Source organism: Lissotriton vulgaris, chromosome 2_1 (genome assembly GCF_964263255.1).
Source record: "Lissotriton vulgaris chromosome 2_1, aLisVul1.2, whole genome shotgun sequence".
Taxonomy (NCBI): domain Eukaryota; kingdom Metazoa; phylum Chordata; class Amphibia; order Caudata; family Salamandridae; genus Lissotriton; species Lissotriton vulgaris.
The window spans coordinates 646,483,826-646,506,445 of NC_141687.1; the positions used below are offsets into that span (position 1 = coordinate 646,483,826).

Consider the following 22,620-nt stretch of genomic DNA (forward strand, 5'->3'; position numbering starts at 1 on the left):
CTGAATTACAAACGTATGCATTGTTCCTGTTTGCACTGTGGCACACCTTTCACTAAGTGCACTCAGCCAGCACATTTGTTATTATACATTCGCTATGTTTCGGGACAGTGCCCTCGATTATACTTTAAAATGAGATGCCCCCAATGGAGACGTGAACTCTGGAAGTATGAACCTGGAGCTCCCTCTTTCACTAGAGGCAGATTGGCGTTATTACATCCATCTGCAGGGTATTTCTGGGACCCCTTTCTAGCCACATGGCTGCTAGGCGTTTTCCCGTCCTGCGCTAAAAAAACAAAAACCCCATAAATCATGACGAGCTGGCCTTGTCATCCGCGCACGGCAGGTAAGCGCCATGACGAGCCCAGCTCGTCATTAGCTTCGAAGGGGCTAGTCTTGTACGGGACTCTCACTTAGCGGGGCGCACTAACTCTGTGCCACCTCATACATGGTGCACATTCAAGGTGCTGTTGAAGACTTCTTTATCATTGCCCCCGCTTCTGTAATATGGTGCCATGATAAAGGGTTCTCTCATTTCGCTCAGCACATTATTAAATAGTTTACGTCGGGCAGCTTCATCATCTGTACTATGTTCATGGATATTTTGTTTGTTTGTTTGCATGCAGTGATGGAGCTGTAATAGAGCTTGCATCACATGTAGGAGATGAAAACCATTAGCTATCTATCAAAGCAAGTATCAAATCAGGACCTAAATTCGCTTTGATGGTCTGAGAATGCTTCGAAATATAATGTAAATATCATACCTGGAAAGGTTCATAGAAGAAAGCTTCCACGCCTTCTGAAAGTCCTCTTATTAATCCAAAAGGATTTCCTAGGACATCAAGACCCAGCAAAAGGACATACATCTGTTTCAGAAACTGAAAGAAAATTGAAGAAAGTGAAAACATTTACATTAAGAACACATAACATAATTGGGATATCCATAAGAGACATCGAAATTTGGATAGGTACCACAATTAAATGCTTCACCTAACAGCACCTGTAGGCGCTTGGACAAGTTACTTACCATGTTACTAACTTTGGCCAATCCTTGAACCTAGCGAGACTCTTTAAATCTGCAGACAGACATTGTAAAAATATATGCTACTGGTTCTCAAACATGCATAGGCTTCTTAACAAGCTATATTCGATAGAATAGTTGCCAATATTGAAAGATGCAACTAGACAGCCTTATAGATGGCTTGTACCTGGACATGAATTGAGGACTGACATAGGTAACTTGAAAGAACTTACAGTAAGGACTGAAAGTAGATTGTTCACTGCCTCTCAAGCTGTAACCTCATATGTTCATGTTTGCTGAGTACTCTTTTTTGTTATCTTGCCTGAACCTGGTTATACAGATAGTTGCCTGGCCAAGCCAGTGGCTCGAGTTATGCTCAATGAATCGTGTTGAGAAATAAATAACAAATATTGACGAAGCAAATGAGTAGTCCAGTAAAACGTATTATACTTTGCATCGTGTGCCCAGCGGAGAAATCGAGTGGTCAAGTTGCATTGTCTGCTAGACCCTAAAAAAAGATAATAATTGAAAAAGGTGATGTGATCAGAAGATGACAGCCCAGGAAGCAGTCGCCCTAAAGTGAGTAGCCCAGCATCATTGTACAGTTACTTGCCTCACCCAGATATAATTTAAAAAAAAGAAAAATTAACTGGTGGGGGTGGGGAGCATACAGAAAAATGAGGGGCTGACAGCAGTGTGCCTTTGGCAGCCCCTTCGACAAGCAAGAAGAACAAGTTACTTACCTTCGGTAACGATATATCTGTAAGAAACATTAGTTAGTGTTAGATTCCTTACCTTAGAAATATCCCCAGGCGTCAGTCTGGATCCGGAAACTTTTGCGTAGCAGTACCCCTGCGCGTCAGTAGGCGTCGTCTGCAGGCGTCCCCTTCAGCTCCGCGTCCGTCGTCGGCGTCGTGCGCCGTGATGACGTCCCTGGAGTATATAGACGCCGCCTCCGCGCGCTGACGTCAGTTCTTTGTACACAGCTTTTCCGCGCCAGAAAACGCAGAGCCATGAGAGAACCAACACTGGTGCCATTTGAAACTAGGGCCCTGAAAGGGATGTCCTTAACCCTAGGTATCAGTTCGCAGAACGGGGAGGATGGGTGGGTTCGGTAAGGAATCTAACACTAACTAATGTTTCTTACAGATATATCGTTACCAAAGGTAAGTAACTTGTTCATCTGAAAGAAACACGTTAGTGTTAGATTCCTTACCTTAGAATAGATACCCCAGCAATACCAACCCCGGTGGTGGGTCTGCGAACCAATACATTCCTACACCAGAAAGTCCTGGAGGACAGAACGGCCAAAGAAGCCATCCCTTCGGACTTGACTGTCCAGGCAGTAGTGCCTCGCAAAGGTGTGCAGCGAGCCCACGTAGCCGCCTGGAAAATGTCCTGCAAAGGGACTCCCCGGCCCAGGGCAGTAGTAGCCGCCGTGGCCCGAGTGGAATGGGCCCTCAGCCCAACAGGAGGCTCCTTCCGAGCCAAAGAGTAGCACGCTTTGATGCACAGAACGACCCACCGAGAGATGGTTCGTTTACACACCGCCCGTCCCTTCTTCGCACCCACGTAGCCAACAAACAGTTGGTCATCCACCCGGAACTGGCGTGTGCGATCCATATAAAATGAAAGCGCACGTTTTGGGTCCAGACGATGGAGCCGCTCTTCATCCTTTGAGGGATGCGGAGGCGGGAAGAAGGAGGGGAGGGTGATGGACTGCCCGATGTGAAAAGCAGAAACTACTTTGGGCAGGAAAGAAGGCCTAGTCCTGAGAACCACCTTGTCAGGATGAATGGACAGGAAAGGAGGTTGGACAGAAAGAGCCTGGAGCTCACTCACTCTCCTGGCAGAGGTGATGGCAACCAGGAAAGCCGTCTTTAAAGTCAGGAGACGGAGAGGACAAGAATGAAGGGGCTCAAAGGGAGCACACATCAAAAAGGTCAGAACCAAGTTCAAGTCCCACTGAGGCATCACAAACGGAACAGGTGGATACATGTGTGTGATGCCCTTCAAGAATCTCGTTACAATTGGGGACTTGAACAAAGAAGGCTGATCAGGAAGCCGTAGAAAGGCTGAAAGGGCAGAAAGGTAGCCCTTGATAGTGCCCAGAGCAGAGCCCTGCTGGGCAAGAGAGAGAAGAAACAGAAGAACCTCGGAAAGAGGGGCAGAAAGAGGATCCACAGCCTTTGCTGTGCACTATGCCACAAATCTGTTCCACCGACAGGCGTATACCGACTTTGTGGAGGGACGCCTGGCTGCCAGAATCACATCACAGACTTCAGGAGGCAAGTCAAATGGCCTCAACTGCCGCCGCTCAATCTCCAAGCATGGAGGTGGAGACTGGACAGGTTCGGGTGGAGGACCGTCCCCTGTTGCTGCGACAGAAGGTCCTCCTGAAGGGGCAGGCGGATCGGGGGACCGACTGACATGCTGAGTAGCTCGGGATACCAGTACCTTTGAGCCCAGTCCGGAGCCACAAGGATAACTTGGGCCCGGTCGCGCCTGATCTTCTTCAGCACTCTGGGCAGAAGTGGTATAGGCGGAAAGGCGTATAACAGACCGCAACTCCACTCGCGCCGAAAGGCGTCGCCATGCGAGTGCCGTCTTGGAAACTCCAACGCGCAGAACTGATGACATTGCACGTTCTCTTATGTGGCGAATAGATCTAACCAAGGCTCTCCCCATTGCAGAAAGATGCCTTGCGCCACGTCCGAGTTCAGACGCCATTCGTGATCCATCGAGCACCGACGGCTGAGTTCGTCCGCCCTGGCGTTCAGAGAACCTGCCAGGTGTTGAACCGTCAGAGTCACGCCCTGACGTTCCAGCCATTGCCAGAGGCGCAGAGCCTCCTGGCAAAGGGTCCACGACCCCACCCCGCCTTGTTTGTTGCAGTACCACATGGCGGTGGTGTTGTCTGTGAACACCTGCACCACACTCCCGTTGACAAAGGGGAGGAATGCCTTCAGTGCTAGACGAATCGCCCGTAGCTCCAACAGGTTGATATGGAGCCGGGACTCCGCCGGAGACCAGATGCCGCTGATCTCTGCCTCTCCCAAGTGGCCACCCCAGCCCTGGAGTTTCGCGTCCGTCACAACAACGTGCTCCGGTTGGGGAAGGGAGAGGGATCTGCCTCTGACCCAATCGCGGTCCGTAAGCCACCACTGCAGTTGTCTCGCAGTGCCCTCCGAGATCAAGACGTGGTCGGACAAGTTGCCCTGATGCTGGGCCCACTGAAACTTCAGGTCCCACTGCAGAGCCCGCATCCGCCACCTGGCGTGATGCACCAGAAGGATGCAGGAAGCCATCAGCCCCAGCAGCCGCAGCGTCAACCTGACCGAAACCCGGGATAGCGGCTGAAAGATGGGAATCAAAGCCTGTATATCCCGGACCCGCCGTTCCGGAGGATAAACCCGAAACTGCGCCGAGTCCAGAACCGCTCCGATGAAAAGGAGCTTTTGAGAGGGACACAGGTGTGATTTCGGCACATTGATGGAGAACCCCAGGTCGTGCAAGAGGTCTGCCGTCATCTGAAGGTGGTGGACGACTGGGGCGAGCCCGCCTTCAACAACCAGTCGTCTAGGTAGGGGAAGACCGAAACGCCTAACCTGCGCAGATGGGCTACGACCACCGCCATCACCTTTGTGAACACCCGTGGGGTGCTGGTAAGGCCGAAGGGGAGCATGATAAACTGAAAATGCTCCTGGCCTACCGTGAACCGCAGGTAACGCCGGTGGGCCGGCAGGACGGGGATGTGAAAATACGCATCCTGCAAGTCCAACGCTACCATCCAGTCTTGCGGGTCTAGAGCAGCCAAGACCTGAGCTAGTGTCAACATCTTGAACTTCTCCTTCCGGAGGAAGCCGTTGACGTTCCGTAGATCCAAGATAGGACGTAGGCCCCCCTTGTCCTTCTTGGGTACCAGAAAGTTGTGGGAATAGCAACCACGCCCTACTTCTGGCCCAGGAACGCGCTCGATGGCCCCCTTGGCCAAGAGGGCCGTAACTTCCTCCTGCAGAAGTGTCAAGTGGTCCCCCGACACACGGTGGTTCTGCGGTGGCATGGCTGGAGGAGTGGTCTCGAAGGGGAGGGAGTAGCCCCTTCGGACGAGCTGCAGCACCCACCTGTCCGATGTAATCGTGCGCCAGTGAGCGTGGTGATGGCGAACCCTGCCACCCACTGGCGTCACATGGGGCCGAAAGCACGGACTAGGAGGACTTGGAGGCAGATGCTGCGGGGGGAGGTGTGGCCTGACCCCGCCGTTGACCCCGACCGCCGCCACGGCGGTTTCCACGGCCGCCACCGCGTTGAAAGGATTGTTGCGGCGCGTGGCTGGCAGCACGTGTGGGGACGCCCCTTCCTTGGCCACGAAAGGAGCGAAACGAACCCGTTTGCTGACGCTGGGTCGAGAGACCCAAGGACTTGGCCGTGACCCTGGAGTCCTTGAAGCGTTCCAGCGCGTGGTCCGCCTTGTCGCCAAACAGGCGACAGCCATCAAACGGCATGTCCATCAATGTATTCTGGACATCTGCCGAGAAGTTGGCGGATCTCAGCCAGGCGTGGCGACGAATCGCCACCGTCGTGGACATCGCTCTGCCTAGCGAGTCGGTCGTATCAAGACCACACAGTATAGAGTATTTAGCTGCGTCTCTGCCCTCAGCCACAGCTTTGCCGAGTTTTGCCCTCACCTCCATGGGGCATTCTGGCAGCAGTTCCGCGACCGTATCCCACACAGAGTGGGTGTAGCGGCCCAAGAGGCAAGCGGTGTTGCAAGACCGCAGTCCCAAACTCAGGGACGAGAAGACATTCTTGCCATACTGGTCATACCTCTTAGATTCCCGGTCGGGCGGGGCCGACGGGAATGCGGTCTGGGAGGTCGAGGCCTGGATCACCAGACTCTCGGGGGTGGGATGGGTGGACAGGCACTTGGGGTCGTCCGGACAAGGACGGTGGCGTCTGGCCACGTTCCGATCAACAGGCGAACCTGAAGCGGGCCTGGACCACGTGCCCAACAGAACGTCTGACAAGGCTTCGTTAAACGGCAGCAGTGGCTCCTGTGGGCATGACTGCGGTTTGAAGACCTCAGTGAGGATGTTAGGCCTCACGGCCGCGACGGGGAGCTCAAGATGTAAGGCCTTGGCAGCCCTCATCAGCACCACTGAATATGCAGCTCCCTCCTCCGACGCCACGGAAGGAGGAGAGACAAAGCCAGGGTTAGGAGAGTCGTCCAGACCACTGGCCTCCCCAAAATCACCTGTCCAGTCCGGGTCATACTGGCATTCACGTGACAGAGGGTCCTCAGACCCCTCCCAACCTTCCCCGTGTTCTTCATCATCTCCATATTCGGAGTCAACGATGTAGACCGCTCCTCGGGGTTCACAGGCCCCATCGGCGTCGAGCCCGGCGTCGATCGACGTCGGTCCGACTCCGCGTCCGGATTCAGGGAGGGTATGGGGACGGCGCCGCCCGGAGCCGGCCCCGGCGCCGGCCGAAGCCGGCACAGGAGAACCGGCGCCGCGCGGGGACGGCATCAGGGGTAACCCCGATGGAACCGGCGCCGAACCGGCCGGCAGGCCAGCCGGCGTCGACCCCGAAGGCCCCAGCGGCGCCGGGGTCGGAGCCGTCGGCGGCACCGGGGCCGGAGCACCCGATGGCATCGAGCCAGGGACACCCGACCCGCCAGGGCCCTCAGACGGTAGCACTGGGCCCGAAGGCACCGTAGGCCCCGTCGGAGAACTGAGCGCCCTCATGGCCATGAGGAACACCTCAATCTCCTCAGGTGTCGCACCGTGCCCAGGGACCGGAGGGTATGGGGCAGGCCGCGCCGGCGACTCTCGCGGAGCCGCGGGGTTGGGGTCACCCGAACCCCCGGCCGCGTCGCGCGAGCGTCGGGGGGAGTCGGGGGTACGATGACGACGCCCCGACTTCTTGTGTTTCTTACCTGACGAGCCCGACGAATGGTGATGACTTCCGGAGCGCTCGGCGCAGCTCCGCGACCGCTCCCTCGAACGCTCCCTGGATCTCCGGCCGGACCGGGACCGCTCCCGACGCGGGGCCGACACCCGGAGCTCAAGCAGCTTGCGGGACCGCTCCCGTCTAGCCTTGTTAGTGAGAGCCCGGCAGTCGACGCAGGCGTCCACGTCGTGGTCGGGGCCCAGGCACCGGAGACAGAGTCGGCGATGGTCCGTGACCGACATCATGCGGTCACAACCGTCACAATTCTTGAAACAGGGCATCCTACCAGGCACCAAAAAGAGTTTAGAAGTTAACAAGTTGGTCAAAAGACCAGAGTACTGCTCTTCGGATCTGCGCTTACTGGCGCGGAAAAAAGAAGAACTGACGTCAGCGCGCGGAGGCGGCGTCTATATACTCCAGCGACGTCATCACGGCGCACGACGCCGACGACGGACGCGGAGCCGCAGGGGACGCCTGCAGACGACGCCTACCGACGCGCAGGGGTACTGCTACGCAAAAGTTTCCGGATCCAGACTGACGCCTGGGGATATTTCTAAGGTAAGGAATCTAACACTAACTTGTTTCTTTCAGATGTAACCTCCTTAGGAGAAAAGGCTTCCCCCCTTCCCCAAGCACTGAGACTTTTCTGATATTTGGTGCATGCTTAGACCTTTTCCCACACAAGATATCAGTCAAAATTTAAGTACTATTTTTATTTTTGGGAAAATTTATTTTTATTTTTTATGTCAACAACTGAAAGTTTGCTTTGTTAAGATCAGCAAAACTGTACATAAATCCTTTTTTTCCACCACAGTTTATCAAGGGTGACCCTAGAAAGCTACATATTTCTGAAACGCAGAAAAAGTTATAATCCACCAAGTGGTCATTTGAAGTAGACTGCTCATGAAATTCCCAGAAACAAATTGTTAAAATAAAAAAAAGAAACAAGAAAAAGTATAAATAGTTGAAATTGTTTTCTTCTACAATTTTTCTTGCACTGAATGTCAATTTGCAAAAGCAAATTACATTTTTTTCTGTCATACTTTTCTGGTAGCAAATATATATTGTTTGTCCTCTGTCAAAAAAACACGCACAAATCACACCACCCTGGATTCCCCACTGATTTTTAGCTTTCAGATATTCTCAGCAATCACAGGCTTTACTAGGCTCTACGTACTGGTTTCCCCTGGGCCCAAATATTGTAGTTATCCTCTGTGGGGGAAGGGGGGGTGGGGGGGAGGGGGGAAATTGGGTGTTTTAGGGCATCGTTTTGATGGTGGCAGGGCATTCTTGGTAAGAAAACATGCTCGGAGCCATGTAATCTATGCCTCCTTAGCTTCCTCTGGGTTGTTAGATTTCCGAAATGGGCTGGGTTTGTAGGTTGTCTGGGTGCTGGGAGGCCAATGCCTAACTTCAGGAGCATTCTCCCATGGAAAGTGAGAGGAAATTGGGAGCTATTTGGGCCTAGTTTAGACATATTGATCGCCTGAGAACAGATGAAGCCTCCATTTTCACTCTGTAATGGGCAGATAGACTGAGTGATGCTTGGAAGTGCGACCTCAAAGCCATTAAGCTAATTCCTTTTCTTACTTTTTTCCTGGTGGCTTGGTCAGTTTATTATCTTACTAAGGTGGGCCTGATTGTTGGTAAATACCGAAATCTGCCCTTGAGACAGGCAGAAAGACTGTTAGGAGCCCAGCGACTTTGGGGGAAAGGGGTTCAATTGGTCCTAAAACCCACTTAATCTTTTTACTATTGGGTTTATGTCCCCCTGCAGTGGAGACAGGAGTGTTTCCCTCCAGTCTTCCCACTTCAGGGGCGATGGATTTGTAGAAAGCCCACATGACTACTGTGGAAAAAAAAGAGGAATGGAATGTGTGTATGGCTTGCCAGTCCCGGCACAGGCCTGAACCTCCACCCCTTGGCAAAATCATACTTTATGCCTCCTTATAGGGGAATGTAGGAGGGTTTACATCCAATATTCCTACCTCGGGGCTGAAATCTGACTAGACACCAGGAATTGGTTTTCAAGCGAAAGGAATTAAGTGGTGTGCCAGCCTGTGTTAGTACTGGGTCCTATCTATGGCACCAGGTGGTCTTTCTGCTCGCCAAGCAACTCAGAATAAGCTTTTGTCCCCCATAAAGTGTAGCCACATAGGTTAACGCTACATACAAATAAATCCAAATTTCCTCTCACTTTCCCTAAGGGATACCTGAAGCATTTGAGTCCTGGTTAGAAAGACTTGGGTTGCCACCCCACTGTCAGGACGAGCCAGCCATCAAACCATTGCTCCTTTTTCAGGTCTCGGCATCAAGACCTATTGCTGCCGAGTTCGCTCTCAAGGGACACAGAGCGGTGCACGAGCCGACCAGGGTCTGTGGACGCGCACACACACAGACAAGCAGGCAGGCAGGCAGGCAGGCAGGCACGTGCCGTGAACACACAGACACAGACAGACACACGCGCGAGCGAGCACACACACACACGTGTGCACACACACACACACACACACACACCCCTCGCTCTCTGCCCACTCCCTCTCTGCCGCCCCCCGCCCCCCTCTACCCCCACTCACCGGGCTCTTTCCCTCCGCAGTGGGTCAGTCACGGCAGCAGGCAGACTCTGTGTCTTCTCCGGCGATCTTCAGCTGATGTGCACGCCCACGCTGTGTCTCGTGCACGCCCACCACGCTGTTTCGCACCCGTTGATCCTCAGCTTGTTAGTAATTCTTCCTGTTGTTCGGTGCCTACGGTGGCCTTTTAGTGATTTAACCTCTCCTCTTCTAAGCGTTTTGTCACTTGTTACCGGATTCTTGTGAATGCAGTGGTCAGCTTTTGTTCTAGTTCGGCTCAGTGTGCAAGCACAGGCTGCTGCTGAAGATACTCAAAAGCGGACTTTCCTGCAGCCAGTGTCGCAGTTTCACCCTCCCCAGAGCCGTTTCAGTGTCGGGTTTTGCCAGTATTATTTTTCGGGAGCAGTGTGTGATAATGTAACCCTTCTTGAATGGTGTTTCTGACGACGATGCCTCGTTGCGTTGCAGCTGACAGAGGCGGCTCTATTGCCGCGAGCTCACAGGCGCACCTTTATGCCAGATCAGCACGCGCTGCCAGGGGGCACGGAGCAGATGACGCGGCTGGCGTGAGGACATGTTTCCGGCCTGGCTTTCGGGAGACTTTGTACACCTTGCAGTGGTGTGTTTTTGCAATTACACGGTTTGAGTTTAATGTTGTTTGGCTGGCGTCATGTTTTCCACCTGTAAACGCCCCCCTTTCTCGCCCCACCCCCTTTCAGTGCAAGACTGCAAAGGGCCGGTTCTATAGGTGTTCTTTATACTCTTGCAATTTTGGTAATGCTGACCAGCGTCGCATAACATCACAGAATTTCCTCAGTTTGCAAAACAGATGGTTAGGTCACCTGTGGGTTAGGTCACCTATGCAGGGTTATACAGCCGCTGTAAGAATCGCACGTTTAAATCCAACACAGCAATCCCCCCTCCTTTTATTTATTAATTTTTGTGGCTTAGGGCGACCCTACAGCTCGTGCTAAAAAGATTGTTGCTTACCTCTTTCTTACCTGCATATAATTTGCATTATAGCAGATTGCCAATATGCTCTGCTCTCAAAAAAAGAATTCAATCTCAAATGTATCCATCAACATCGCAAACAGACGTTTGAGTTTCGGTGTAGCCCCTTCAGTGTGTGCTTTACACCACCCCTGCCCTGCCGGAATTTCCAGTCGGATTAATACTTGCTGTATTGAGATGGTTCTGTAAGAATATGACTATACTTTTTTATTTTTTACTTCTGTCAGTAAATGCCCATAATTAATACATATTGGCAATCAGGAAATCGCTGATGTCCTTTGATTGCGGCGCTTAAAAGTTTGTGATCATAAAATTGAGGCTAGACTGGAAGTTTCCGTTGTGGCGATACGGTAAAATCTGCCAGTCTAGTCCAAGCCGAGTAGTATGGAGGTAGTTTTTGATGAGGCGACTCAACCCTGAAGTAACACCCAACTTTTTCAGCTCCTTGACAAGTGTAGCTGTGAACGGTAAAGTTGCCAAAAGATTACAAAAAAGATAACGAGGCACGTTGGTCACATGAAGTCTGCATCTTCAGCGTTGGTTGGAACTTTCACATGGTCAAGAGGTGAATCTGGCTGTGGAGAGCCCAAGATGGCTATACATCGAAAGGTGTGGTGTGCATTTTTTCATTGTAAGATCCTTACTGTTGGGTGTATTTCAAAAATGCATTGCACCTTTTTAGCCTATAAATGCAGTGACTGTTCTTCCTCTGCTCTATCTGCTCTTCTGCATGCTTTGCACCATGGTTGTACTAGGGCAGATTTGTGCTGCCCCCTAAGATAAGAGTTGTGGGTGCATGTTCTGTTCTTTTGAGTGTCGTCAGTGACCTGTCTAGAGTGCCGTGTCCTTGCCCAGGCTAGAGCGCAGTGTTCTTGCCATCAGCTTGTGTCTCTGGTTTTGGGTGCCTGTGCATCTGCATCTACCTACAAGAAGCATGTGCTAGAATTGCCAAGGAAATTTCAGATAATTATGTATGGCTTCTTTTTAGCCATTTTTGTAGTGGGTGGGGAGTTTGAGCTAAACTTCGATTACAGTGAAATACCCTTTACTCTTAGTGGGGATGCATTTTTTCAAATATATTTATATCTTGGGGGGGGGGGGTTCAAATTAGATTGTGCAGGTATTTGACATTTGATAAATCCGTAAGCTCATGGTTGTTTAATTTGTGAACAACAGTTGTGTATTGGTTTCAAAGTATTTTAACTGCCAACCAAAACACTGCACATCAAAATGTTTGTAGCGTTCTCCACCATTTGTGTGATGGGGTGAGTGGCTTGGGGCAAGTTCTTCCATAGTTCTTTAGACTCTGTAAGACTTGAGAGGTCTTTCTCAAGGTTTGATGGGGTGCATGGTCCAGCAGCTCCACATCCTCCCATGCAGTGGTATTAAGACTCCAAGAATGCATTGCCAGATCCTGGCAATCCTGAACACTTGGTCCAGGATTTCATTGGTTGTGACGTATGAAACAGAACTCCAAGACACTAGCACTTTCACATCCTCTGCCATTTAGTCTTCTCGCTCAACAAAACAGCATCCCTGAAGATGTACAGCTCTCTGATGTACCTACACCAGCACATACATAGAAGTTTGATAGTCATTATTTTGCTGGTGTTTTGTAGATTTTAGACCTACTGTATACATCCCATAAAGAATCACCTTTGTGCCTTTCAAAGAACTTGTGTGTTTATTTATACCTTTATGTGGTTGCCATTGTTGACTGTACATTTATGACACTTCAGTGCATGTTGTACTTGTAATTTATGCAGTAAAAGTGAATAACTTTGCTAACCTGTGGGTATAAAGTGGGTTTTGACTCCTTCCAGAGGAATACTTCTCTCTTGTCTTATGCGGAGTACTTGCATTGCAGTACATGAGACTATTTTACATCCAGAAAGTACACTGACTCATCACACATTAAATTCTTTCTCTCAAATGCACCGTATACAGAAAGCTTTCGCATTGCATTTTTTTCACTGCAGCCGGCTCTATTTAATGGTTTAGTCAGAACTCAAAATCCAAGACAGGCCTATTGAATTTGACAGTGCTGGTCTTGCCTTCTGCCCCCTGATTGCACTTGTTTTTCTTGCCTTCTGCCCCCTGATTGCACTCGTTTTTCTTGCCTTCTGCTGCCTTATGCCCCCTGATTGCACTCGTTTTTCTTGCCTTCTGCCCCCTGATTGCACTCGTTTTTCTTGCTTCTGCCACCCTGTTTGTGCCGTTTTTCTTGCCTCTGCCACCCTGTTTGTGCCGTTTTTCTTGCCTATGCTCCCCAGTGCCATTTTTCTTGCCTCTGCCACCCTGACAGATCGTTTCGAACTGTAAACTTAGTTGATAGCATCTGTGCATTAAAGGTGTGTTCGCGGCGCTATGTGAAACCAAGTGCATGAGAAAGAAGCGCATTCGAGGCTCGATCTGCATTGTACTTGAAATATGTACAGGCAGAAACTCTCCACAGGCTTCATTTAAGACTTGTGTCTGCTATCTTGGGTTGTGCTTGCTTCGTGGTGGACGTGTGGTGTGATGCTTGCGTGCAACTGGCAGTGATTAAGTAAACACTCCCCTGCACACCCAATTAGTGAGACTTTGAACACTTGCCTTCTGCCCCCTGATTGCACTCGTTTTTCTTGCCTCTGCTCCCCTGTGACATTTTTCTTGCCTCTGCCACCCTGTTTGTGCCGTTTTTCTGGCCTCTGCCACCCTGTTTGTGCCGTTTTTCTTACCTCTGCCCCCGTTTGTGCCGTTTTTCTTGCCTCTGCCACCCTGTTTGTGCCGTTTTTCTTGCCTCTGCCCCCCTGATTGTGCTAGTTTTCTTGCCTTCTGCCCCCTGATTGCACTCGTTTTTCTTGCCTTCTGCCCCCTGATTGCACTAGATTTTTCTTGCCTCTGCCCCCCTGATTGTGCTATTGGCAATGTAAATGACAATGCCATTCATTTTTTTGTAGGTGGCTCTATGTGTGGGTAGCTCTGTCTGTGTGAGGGTGGCTCTGTGTAGGGTGTAGCTATTGGCATTGTAAATGACAATGCCATTTATTGATGATTTAAAAAATAAATAAATAAATAAATGTCATAAACAATGCCAAAACCTCTACCTTTAATGATGCCGACACCATTGCATTGTAAATGTTTGTTAATTATTATTTTTTAATTTTTCCTTCTGCCTAGTGGGCTATTTGCTTCATGAGGTAGGTAAATTAGGGGCAATTCCCTCCCACAATACCCCCTGGGTGTCAGAAAAACAGAATAATCATTCAAGGTGGGGGGTGCAACACAATACCAGGATTGTCAGCTCCCAACCCCACGCCTCTAGTAGTAAAAGAAATCAGCCCTGGTGTTCTAGTGGGCTTACTGCCCCTCTGGGTGGGTCTGATGAATGGGGCTAAGTCTCTCAAATCTGCTCCATAAAGGACAGAAAAAGGCTGTATTTTCCCCAAAGGTGGCATCGTGCAGCCTAATACCAGGAAGGCAGGCAGTCCCACCCAATTTATGACAACAATAATAAACAACAAAGAAATCATGCCTAGTGTTCAAGTAAGCTTTTGGTCCTCCTGGGTAGGGCAGATTGGGGATAAAGCCTAATCATCTCTGGTGTTCTAGTGGTCTTCAATCTGATTTTCTCTTACGGCAAAAAATGTACCTCTAGCATCCTGAATTTGTTAAAATCCCTTTTGTTCAAAGAAATACACATGAAAAAGTGCCATGCCCAAACCCTATATACAGCTGCCTAGAGTATAATAACTATTTATTACCACAGTTGAGAGAGGGCAAGCGCATCGTCACCTACTCCTATTGTGAGGCATAGACCCGCATAAAACACTCTTTGCATCTGTGTGTGTGAGTGTGTGCGTGCAAACAAGGTTGCCAGGACAGTCAAAAGGCGTTGACAATATTCCTATGCGAATTAATAAAAGATACAGAAAGTCACTAATGAGTGCCATTATATCTCTACATGTAGACGTTGATTGAGATATATTATATATATATATATATATATATATAATACCACTTTCAGGTAGCACAAAATTTGAGAGATGCCCCAGAAGCTGTAGTAAGATTCCTTTTAATTTTTCACACCTTAATAGCAGTCACGAACATCAGGTATCAGCTTTAAAACATGTGGGCCAAACGCGTTTCAGGAATAAAACTCCCTTTGTCAGTGGCGCATGCAGGAATGAAAAAAGCACTGATTACATCGTAGTTTAAAACACCCACCACGCCTCCAGCATGCTTAGCAGCACTTCATGTCGGAGGAGGAGCCAATTGTACTTATCAAGGTGTGTTCCCCAGTAATGCTTCCATCACTGCTTCCTGTGCCCGTGAACAAGAACACTCGCTGTTCGAAACGCGTTGGGCGTTGACATTAATTGGAGAGACATTCTGTTTGTGCCGTACTGCTGCAATCCTACAAATAAAGGCTGTCAACTTTCCGCTGAGGCTCCTCTAATGGGCGTTCTTTGTGTGATGTATATATATATATATATCCAAAGAAAGTTTCGTGCTCTGGACCCCTGCCCCTTGCAGCGGAGGGCCTGGACGGGGTAGCCACTCCCCAGGTATCCAAAGTCAATTCCACACGGTCGGACAATATTGCATTAAAATAGTCATGCAACATTCATGTAACCTCAGACGCATGTTAATACCAATAACGTGGGCACAGAAATCTGTCTGTCATATTTCCATTTCTAACACACAGAAGCTGTTGCAGCCCAAGTGGGCATGGCACTGCGAGTGCCTGTTTGTGTCCGTTATTCCGCCCCAGTGGGCATACCGTACATGTCATGAGGAACAGAACAATATCATGGACCTACTGCACCGCCATTGCTCGTGTTACCGTCCATACGTGTCAACTTTCACGTATTGTCCGACCATTGGCAAAGGGAGAGACACTGCAACATGCAAACGACAAAGCGGACTAGTTTGATTCCGTTTGCAATGCGCGCCACAATTCCTTAAATCCTTAACATGAGAGACTGAACATGATTAATTAATGTGATGTCCTCGAAATGTTTTGTCTGTCCATTCACGAATTTTCTTTACTTATTAGCATTTACAATGTGTGCTACTTTGTTTCTATTCCGTTTAATTTGTGCATTGCAATGAATAACTAACTATTGTTTTGTGACTTTCTCACGAGTCTGTTCACTATGTTTTTTGGAAGGTCATGTGACCATACTTGAGCAATGAAATCACTTAGACTCACGCTCGAAATCAAGAGGTTTTACCTCGAAACGCGTTGGGTAGGAGCTAACAATTAAAGCTCTTTGAAAACTGCAAAGCTGGCCTGGACATTCCTTTATTTAGGTATGCACCTGTTACAACGCAATTTTTACTCCGCACTACCACTACAACGCAGGCATTACAACGCATACCGTTACAACGCATTGCGCTGGGGGGCGCTCTAGGATAAGAGGTAAGTTTAATTTACTATCCAACACCTTCCCTAGGGTCCACGGGGACTGGAGTTAGAATAGTAAATTATACTTACCACTATCCAGCACCCCAAAGCGCTATGCGTTGTAGCGGTATGCGTTGTAAATACCGCGTTGTAATGGTATGCGGAGTAAAAGTATGCGTTGTAACGACATACATCCCTTTCTTTATCGTGTGGAATTGACTTTGGATATATATATATATATATATATATATATATATATATATATATATATATATATATATATATATATATATATACTAGCAGCCCGTCCCGACGTTGCCCGGGTATGAATTGCTGCAGGCCAGTAGTATATCGTTTTGTAGGATTTCGCTTTCATAGCATTTCTTATCTGTGACAGGCCTGTGCAACGCTCCAATTCACAGTGCACTGCTGATGCACTTAAGAGTGCACGTTCAGTAGTGTGTGAACTCGAGTTTCCCTACTTTATTTTTCCTTGCAATATTATATAGCAAAAACTCGACAACATGGCATGAGCACAATTTACATTACAGAAGAACACATTCACGTGGTAGGCACGGGGAGACAAAGCGATTTGCCTGGAATCACAGGATGTTGAGCTGATGAGAAGATTCGAACGTAGCTACCCAGCTCTAAAGTTCGCAATTCTAGAACTTGTGGCGGGAGGTGCGTCTAAAAGTGTATGTCGGTGCTGGCCATCAATGAGAGAGACCTGTGCATTTTTCAAATGGGTGGTGAAAAAATATGAGTATGTTTCTGGAGATGTGGGACGCCGTGCCACCAATGTACTTACAGGGGGAGGATAAACACCCATTATTCCGCAACTTTCTTTCTGCATACCATCACTCCGCATACTTTCGTTACCATGACTCCGCAATGCCATTATAACGCATTGCATTACATTTTATATGCTTTTACCACGCATACATTTACAACGAAATTCGTTGTAAATGCATGAACGGTAAAAGCATGTTTTTTTTGTAATGTTTGGATAAGGTAAGTATGGGTATAGGGGTATATATTTTGGGGTACTGAGGTATATGTTTTGGGGTGTTTGGGTATTTTAAGGGTTCAGATATAGTTTTGGGTTATGGGGTACAGGGGTAGTTTAAGGGTTTAGGGATAGGTATGGGTATGGGTTTTGGGGTACAGGGGTATTTTTAGGGTTCAAACTAGGTTTGGGTTTTGGGGTATAGGGGTATTCTTAGGGTTCAGGGCTAGGTTTGGGTTTTGGGGTACAGGGGTATTTTAGGGTTCAGGGGTAGGTTTGGGTTTTGGGGTACAGTGGTATTTTAGGGTTCAGGGCTAGGTTTGGGTTTTGGGGTACAGGGGCATTTTTAGGGTTCAGGGGTAGGTTTGGGTGTATAGGGGTATTTGTAGGGTTCAGGGGTAGGTTTGGGGTTTGAGGTACAGGGGTATTTATAGGGTTCAGGGCTAGGTTTGGGTTTTGGGGTACAGGGGTATTTTAGGGTTTAGGGATAGGTTTGGGTTTTGGGGTACAGGGTATATTCATAGGGATAAGATGGGTTAGTGTTTAAGGGTGTTGGCGTATTTTAAGGAGTAAGGGTGGGTTATGATTATGGGGTGCAGGGGTACTTAAAGGGAGCAGGGTGGGATTAGCACACGATCTGAGACATGGCATGAAGGGCGGAACGTACCACACGCCCCCAGCGTTTGTCACGCCCACAGCACAACACAGACACGCCCACAAGGGACTACTTTGCTGGCACAGTTCTTTTACCTTTTAAATGTATATGGTGGGCATCTGCATAGCATATGTCCTTCTGCTGCTACTGCCCTTTCCAACGCTGTATTGGGTGTTGTGATTGGTGCTGTGGTTCCTCAGATTACCCGCCTCAAAGGTTTGGGGTCTCTCTTTATTATATTAGTATGGATATGGATATAGTGAGAGAGAGAGAGACATAGACATAGTACTGCAAATCAGTGCTCTTAATACCGTTAGCATTTTACACTTACTTGTTCGCTGTAATGTCGAACTACAATCCACATCAACTGGTCTCTCTTGTAGAACTGGTATTTAACCTCAAAGCAAGCAAGTCTAGAAAATGGAAAAACAATGCTTAATATGTATGTGTCTCAAATATGAGTTAATTTTAAACCTATTCAGGATGAAAACGAGAAACTGCAGGCATTAAGATGATCTTTAGCTTCAAACTTAGGTGAAAACAAACAGCCAATTCATAAGACAAGATACAGTGATTTTGTTGTTCTTCTACACTGCTGCAAACATCACCAAAACGCAAAATCAAAAATGAAGTCAAGCTCAAATAGCAGATGACGTGCCACTTTCACTGTTTTCGAAATAACATACTGTGCAGTGCACTGTCCTAGGAAAGTTAAGCTGAAAGTAGAAAATTACCGCGGTCGGTAGAAAATGCTACATGATCTACATAGATTTTATAGAGTGCTAGAGGACAGTTTATGGAAGACTAATTCACTAAAAATAAATTATATGCGAGTGAACAACGTACACATGGGGGTGGATCAGAAAACACTTTTGACTCACAATAAATATCCTTGGTGATAAGTTAAGGGAGTGTGCTTGGGGCAAACAGCTTTTAGCGCTATTTATGAAAGCAGTTTTGTGGAGCTCGTAATGTGGCTCTTGAATATTTGGAGATATTTGTTGTGTTGCATTTTGTTGTGGAGGTTTTGGCTATTATGTTTTGTGCTCCATTATTGCATTTTAATTTTGAGTTGTATTCCGGTTGTTGTGTTGCATTTTATTGTTGCTTATTTTGCATGTGCTGTGTTATTGTATTGTGTTTTGTTGTGCTCTGTAATTACTCTATATTACTCAATCAATTTGCAAAAAGTGCTTGCAAATTGTGCTCTGAATTTTAGCAGATTCATTCTTATTTTGTGAACTGACATATGTACTGATAAGACTGGCTTGCAAAATTCTCATTTGGAATGTGTCTGAATATTAATGAGGTAAGTCGCCAATTCGTGACTCACTCCGATTGGACACCATCACAGAGATGTGGCCCTGCTAGGTTCTGGAGAACACCATGTCTGTGATCATCTTTAAATAATATAAACTTTTTTTTTTTAATATAGCTTTTTTTTAATGAAACATGGCTGCATTTAAAAATAAAAGATCATTTTTAAGTTAGTTTGATAGTTGCCATTGGTCTTGTGAACCACTAGTAGTAATGTACAGTCTTAGAATTTTCCCTTAAAGTTCTGTTGTTTAGGATTAGCCATGTAGATGTTAGGATTGAAATTTATTTTATGTTTCAAGGTTATTGAAACCGTTTACCAGCTTGACTTTCAGTGTGTGGGTACTTACAATAAATTCCCCAGCTTTCTTAAATGATCATTGTCTTGTGTTTTTACTACATTTTGTCTACAAGGATTCTTGAACACCCACAGTTTTAACTATCCTATTTTAGAGCACTTTGAATTTGTTATTATAATGTGGAACACATGCTGCTCGAGTGCTTTTGATCAGATATCCCTTGGCATTGTGCTTTTCACATTCTGGCATGGCACTTCAAATTCTGGTACCTGGAGTTGAAAGACATATCTATTTTAAGGAAAATTGGTGACTGTCCTTTGACAGAGGTGTACAAATAACCACTGTTCCTAAACTCAGTATCTTGTGTACATTTCAGAAATATGTGGGCTTCCTTTGTCCAATCTTAATATTTTACTATATGAATAGCTATATTGTCAGTACACAATGAAAAATCATTGCAAGGTACAACTTAATTGCTGGCTTTGAAAATTGTGTGTTTTTGGAGAACCCACAAACTCTATACATCCCCTAGACCAGAAGGTAAGTAACTGTATACTGCTTATGTAAATCGTCCATCTTGACATGAAGTTACAGATGAAAACTAACAGAAATGGCTGCGTTTTCCTATTCATTACATTTTTTTATTTATGTTTAGTTCAACCATTTGTTTCTTTGAGGGATCAACACAAGTGACCCAGACTTTTGTCTACCTTTTGGAAATGTAAAGCATTCCGGAATCCCCTATGGGTTTCCCACCTGTTTCCACCACAAATAGCAAGTAGGCTGAAACCACAAAATTAGAAAAAAGGAACTTCCTCTGAGAAATATGCAAAAATAATGGTAATTTTCGTGTACAACTTTGCTTGCTCCTGAAAACTGGTACGGTTATAAATGGTCCCAGTGTGGAACCATCGAAGGACAAGAGGAAAGGAAGAATTATTACACATTTAAGAACAAAAGTTAGAAGAAAATAATTGAGATTCAATGTTAATCAATCACATAGAGTCAAAATGTAAATTTTTTCACAATTTAATGTAGTCATATATAGGTTCAATACTTTGCAAAAGACCAAAGAACAAAAGTGCCCCGGGGAGGGAGGAGATAGTGCAAGGAGTTGTGTGGGTTTGGGGAACAGATGGTGAAATAATACTGGTCAGTGGGACCCAATTTTTAACAAAACTTGCGATGCATGTTGGCTTGTAAATTCAGCCACACTACGTACATTATTGTCATTCAGGGTTAATATACAAACCACCAAAAAGAACCATTTAAATCAATGTAACAATATGGTTTGTCCGTGGGCAAGATGGAAGATAGTCGACGTTTCGACCCATGTGGTTCTAGGAAGCGGTGAAAACCTTAGGCTGGGGTCTTCATCAGGACAAATGCGGTAGGGGCAGGGAACCTATGGGGGGTCGGGGCACAGAGTGAGTATAATTCCAAAGCATAAGGAATCCATACTAATTGATACACAAACGTAATTACCGTGATTGAAAAGTCATCACGGCTCTACAAACTTCATGGTGGGTAAGGGCCCAAGGCTCCAAGCGAGGCAAAGGAATAAAAACAATTTCTAAGAAACGTGATGATAAAAAGAGGAAGTCAATGAGTACAACAAAAGATTGCAGTTATAATGTACACATTGAAGTAAAGAAACTCTTAGCAGAGCGTGAATCCTTGATGCAGATTTTTTTTGTCTTCCAAGGAATCTTTTACCTGCAGATGAAAGGAGTAGAAATGGGTGCTACTTTTGCTCCAGATTTGGCCATAATATACATGGATCATGTTGAACCCACTCATGTACTCAGCTCAGGTAATCCTTTTATGACTCAGTTAAATCTATGGAGGCGTTACATAGATGATATTCTCATCACTTGGACAGGAACAGAGGCTGAACAAAGAAACTTTCATACATAGCTCAATCAACGGAGCTCCGACCTTCAATTCACTATACAATCTGACCCACATAAAATGGCTTTCCTTGATATCACCATCTATGCTGAAAGTGACTGCCTACATACCACACTGTATCGGAAGTCGGCAGACCAAAACTCACTTTTACAGTACACCAGCCACCATCCCCACGGGCTCAGAGATAATCTCCCATTTTCTCAGGATTAGGAGGAATTGCTCAAATAAAGACAACTTTATGAAGGAATCGGAGGACCTCATCAGTTGTTTAATTGATCGTGGCCACCCAGGGAGACTAGTCAAAAGGGCTCCGAAACAAGCATGGTTCAATCCCCGTGAGACCCTCCTACAACCCAAGGCGCGTGAGGAAAGTACCAACCTGAGAATGATCTGTGTATCGACCTTTTCCACCTGTAGCAATGCTATTAAAAAGGTTGTTAACAAACATTGGAATTTGGTGCCCGATGCCATAGACCAACCAGCCCCTCCCATGCACTCATTCAAAAAAGCCAAAAGTGTCTGTGACATGTAGTTCGATATTTCCTGGACACTCCGGACCAGCCCTCAAAACAATCCATGTGGGACCTTCCACCAATCCAGGGTCATCATCGTTGTGGAATTTGCAAAGCGTGTGGAATGACTATGCAAGTAAAGGACCTCGAGTACAAACAACTCAGGGTAAAACTCAAGACATTTACAAACTGCAATACCGAAAAAGTAATTTACTTGATCCTCTGGCCATGCGATCTGGCATATATAGGCCAAACGCAACAAAAAGCAAGGCCAGACTACTACAGCACTGTAGTAGGATTCGATGCGAAGTCAATGGCGCACCCCTGGTTGAACATTTTAAGGCCAAGGGACACACGCCTGATTCACTACGCTAGCTTGTCCTTGAAAAAGCTACCCTGGGGCCCCGGGGTGGCAACATTCGACAATACTCAACGTTAGGGAGTCCAAGTGGATGTCCCTATTTGACTCGGTCGAGAATGGCCTGAACGAACTTGATAATAGCCAAGCCCAACTAGCCACACTGTGATCCCTCATGGGTTTACCCTCCTTACTATCTGGATAACAGAAATATATCCCTTTGGCTCAGACTACGTCTGCTGAAAACTCTCCTGAAATTTTTCCCCTATTCCTTTTCCTTTCAAGTCTTTCCCTAATTTTCTTTTCAATACACCTATGCCCTCCTGTGTTGAGAGGCTCCGGTGTTGTAATCATCATATCTATCATTACAGTAACAGTGACTGAGGCTCCCAGAGGTTGCCCAACGCCCTCCAGTGCTGAGAGGCGCGGGCGACTATGAGCAGGTGCATCATATAATCAACATGTTTACTATCTTTTGTACCCCCAATGGAAGATGTCTGTTGTGGTCACTCCACCCTCTAGCACTGAGAGGCGCTGACCGGTTTACTCTGTTTATTCTGTATTTATGATGGTTCCGTGACAGCAGAATGTACCCCAATCCTTGCATTCA

The 22,620-nt window shown here is 47.1% G+C and overlaps 1 protein-coding gene across 1 annotated transcript in view; it reads right to left on the reverse strand.

The window, feature by feature from the left end:
• VPS13C (vacuolar protein sorting 13 homolog C) overlaps positions 1 to 22,620 on the reverse strand; it is a 2,437,235-nt gene that overhangs the window by 395,500 nt on the left and 2,019,115 nt on the right. Inside the window, exons 75-76 of the mRNA XM_086955811.1 lie at positions 17,945 to 18,026; positions 762 to 875 (exon numbers count right to left, since the gene is read on the reverse strand). Coding sequence (XP_086811937.1) covers positions 762 to 875; positions 17,945 to 18,026 — 196 coding nt within the window. The remainder of the gene's footprint in view (positions 1 to 761; positions 876 to 17,944; positions 18,027 to 22,620) is intronic.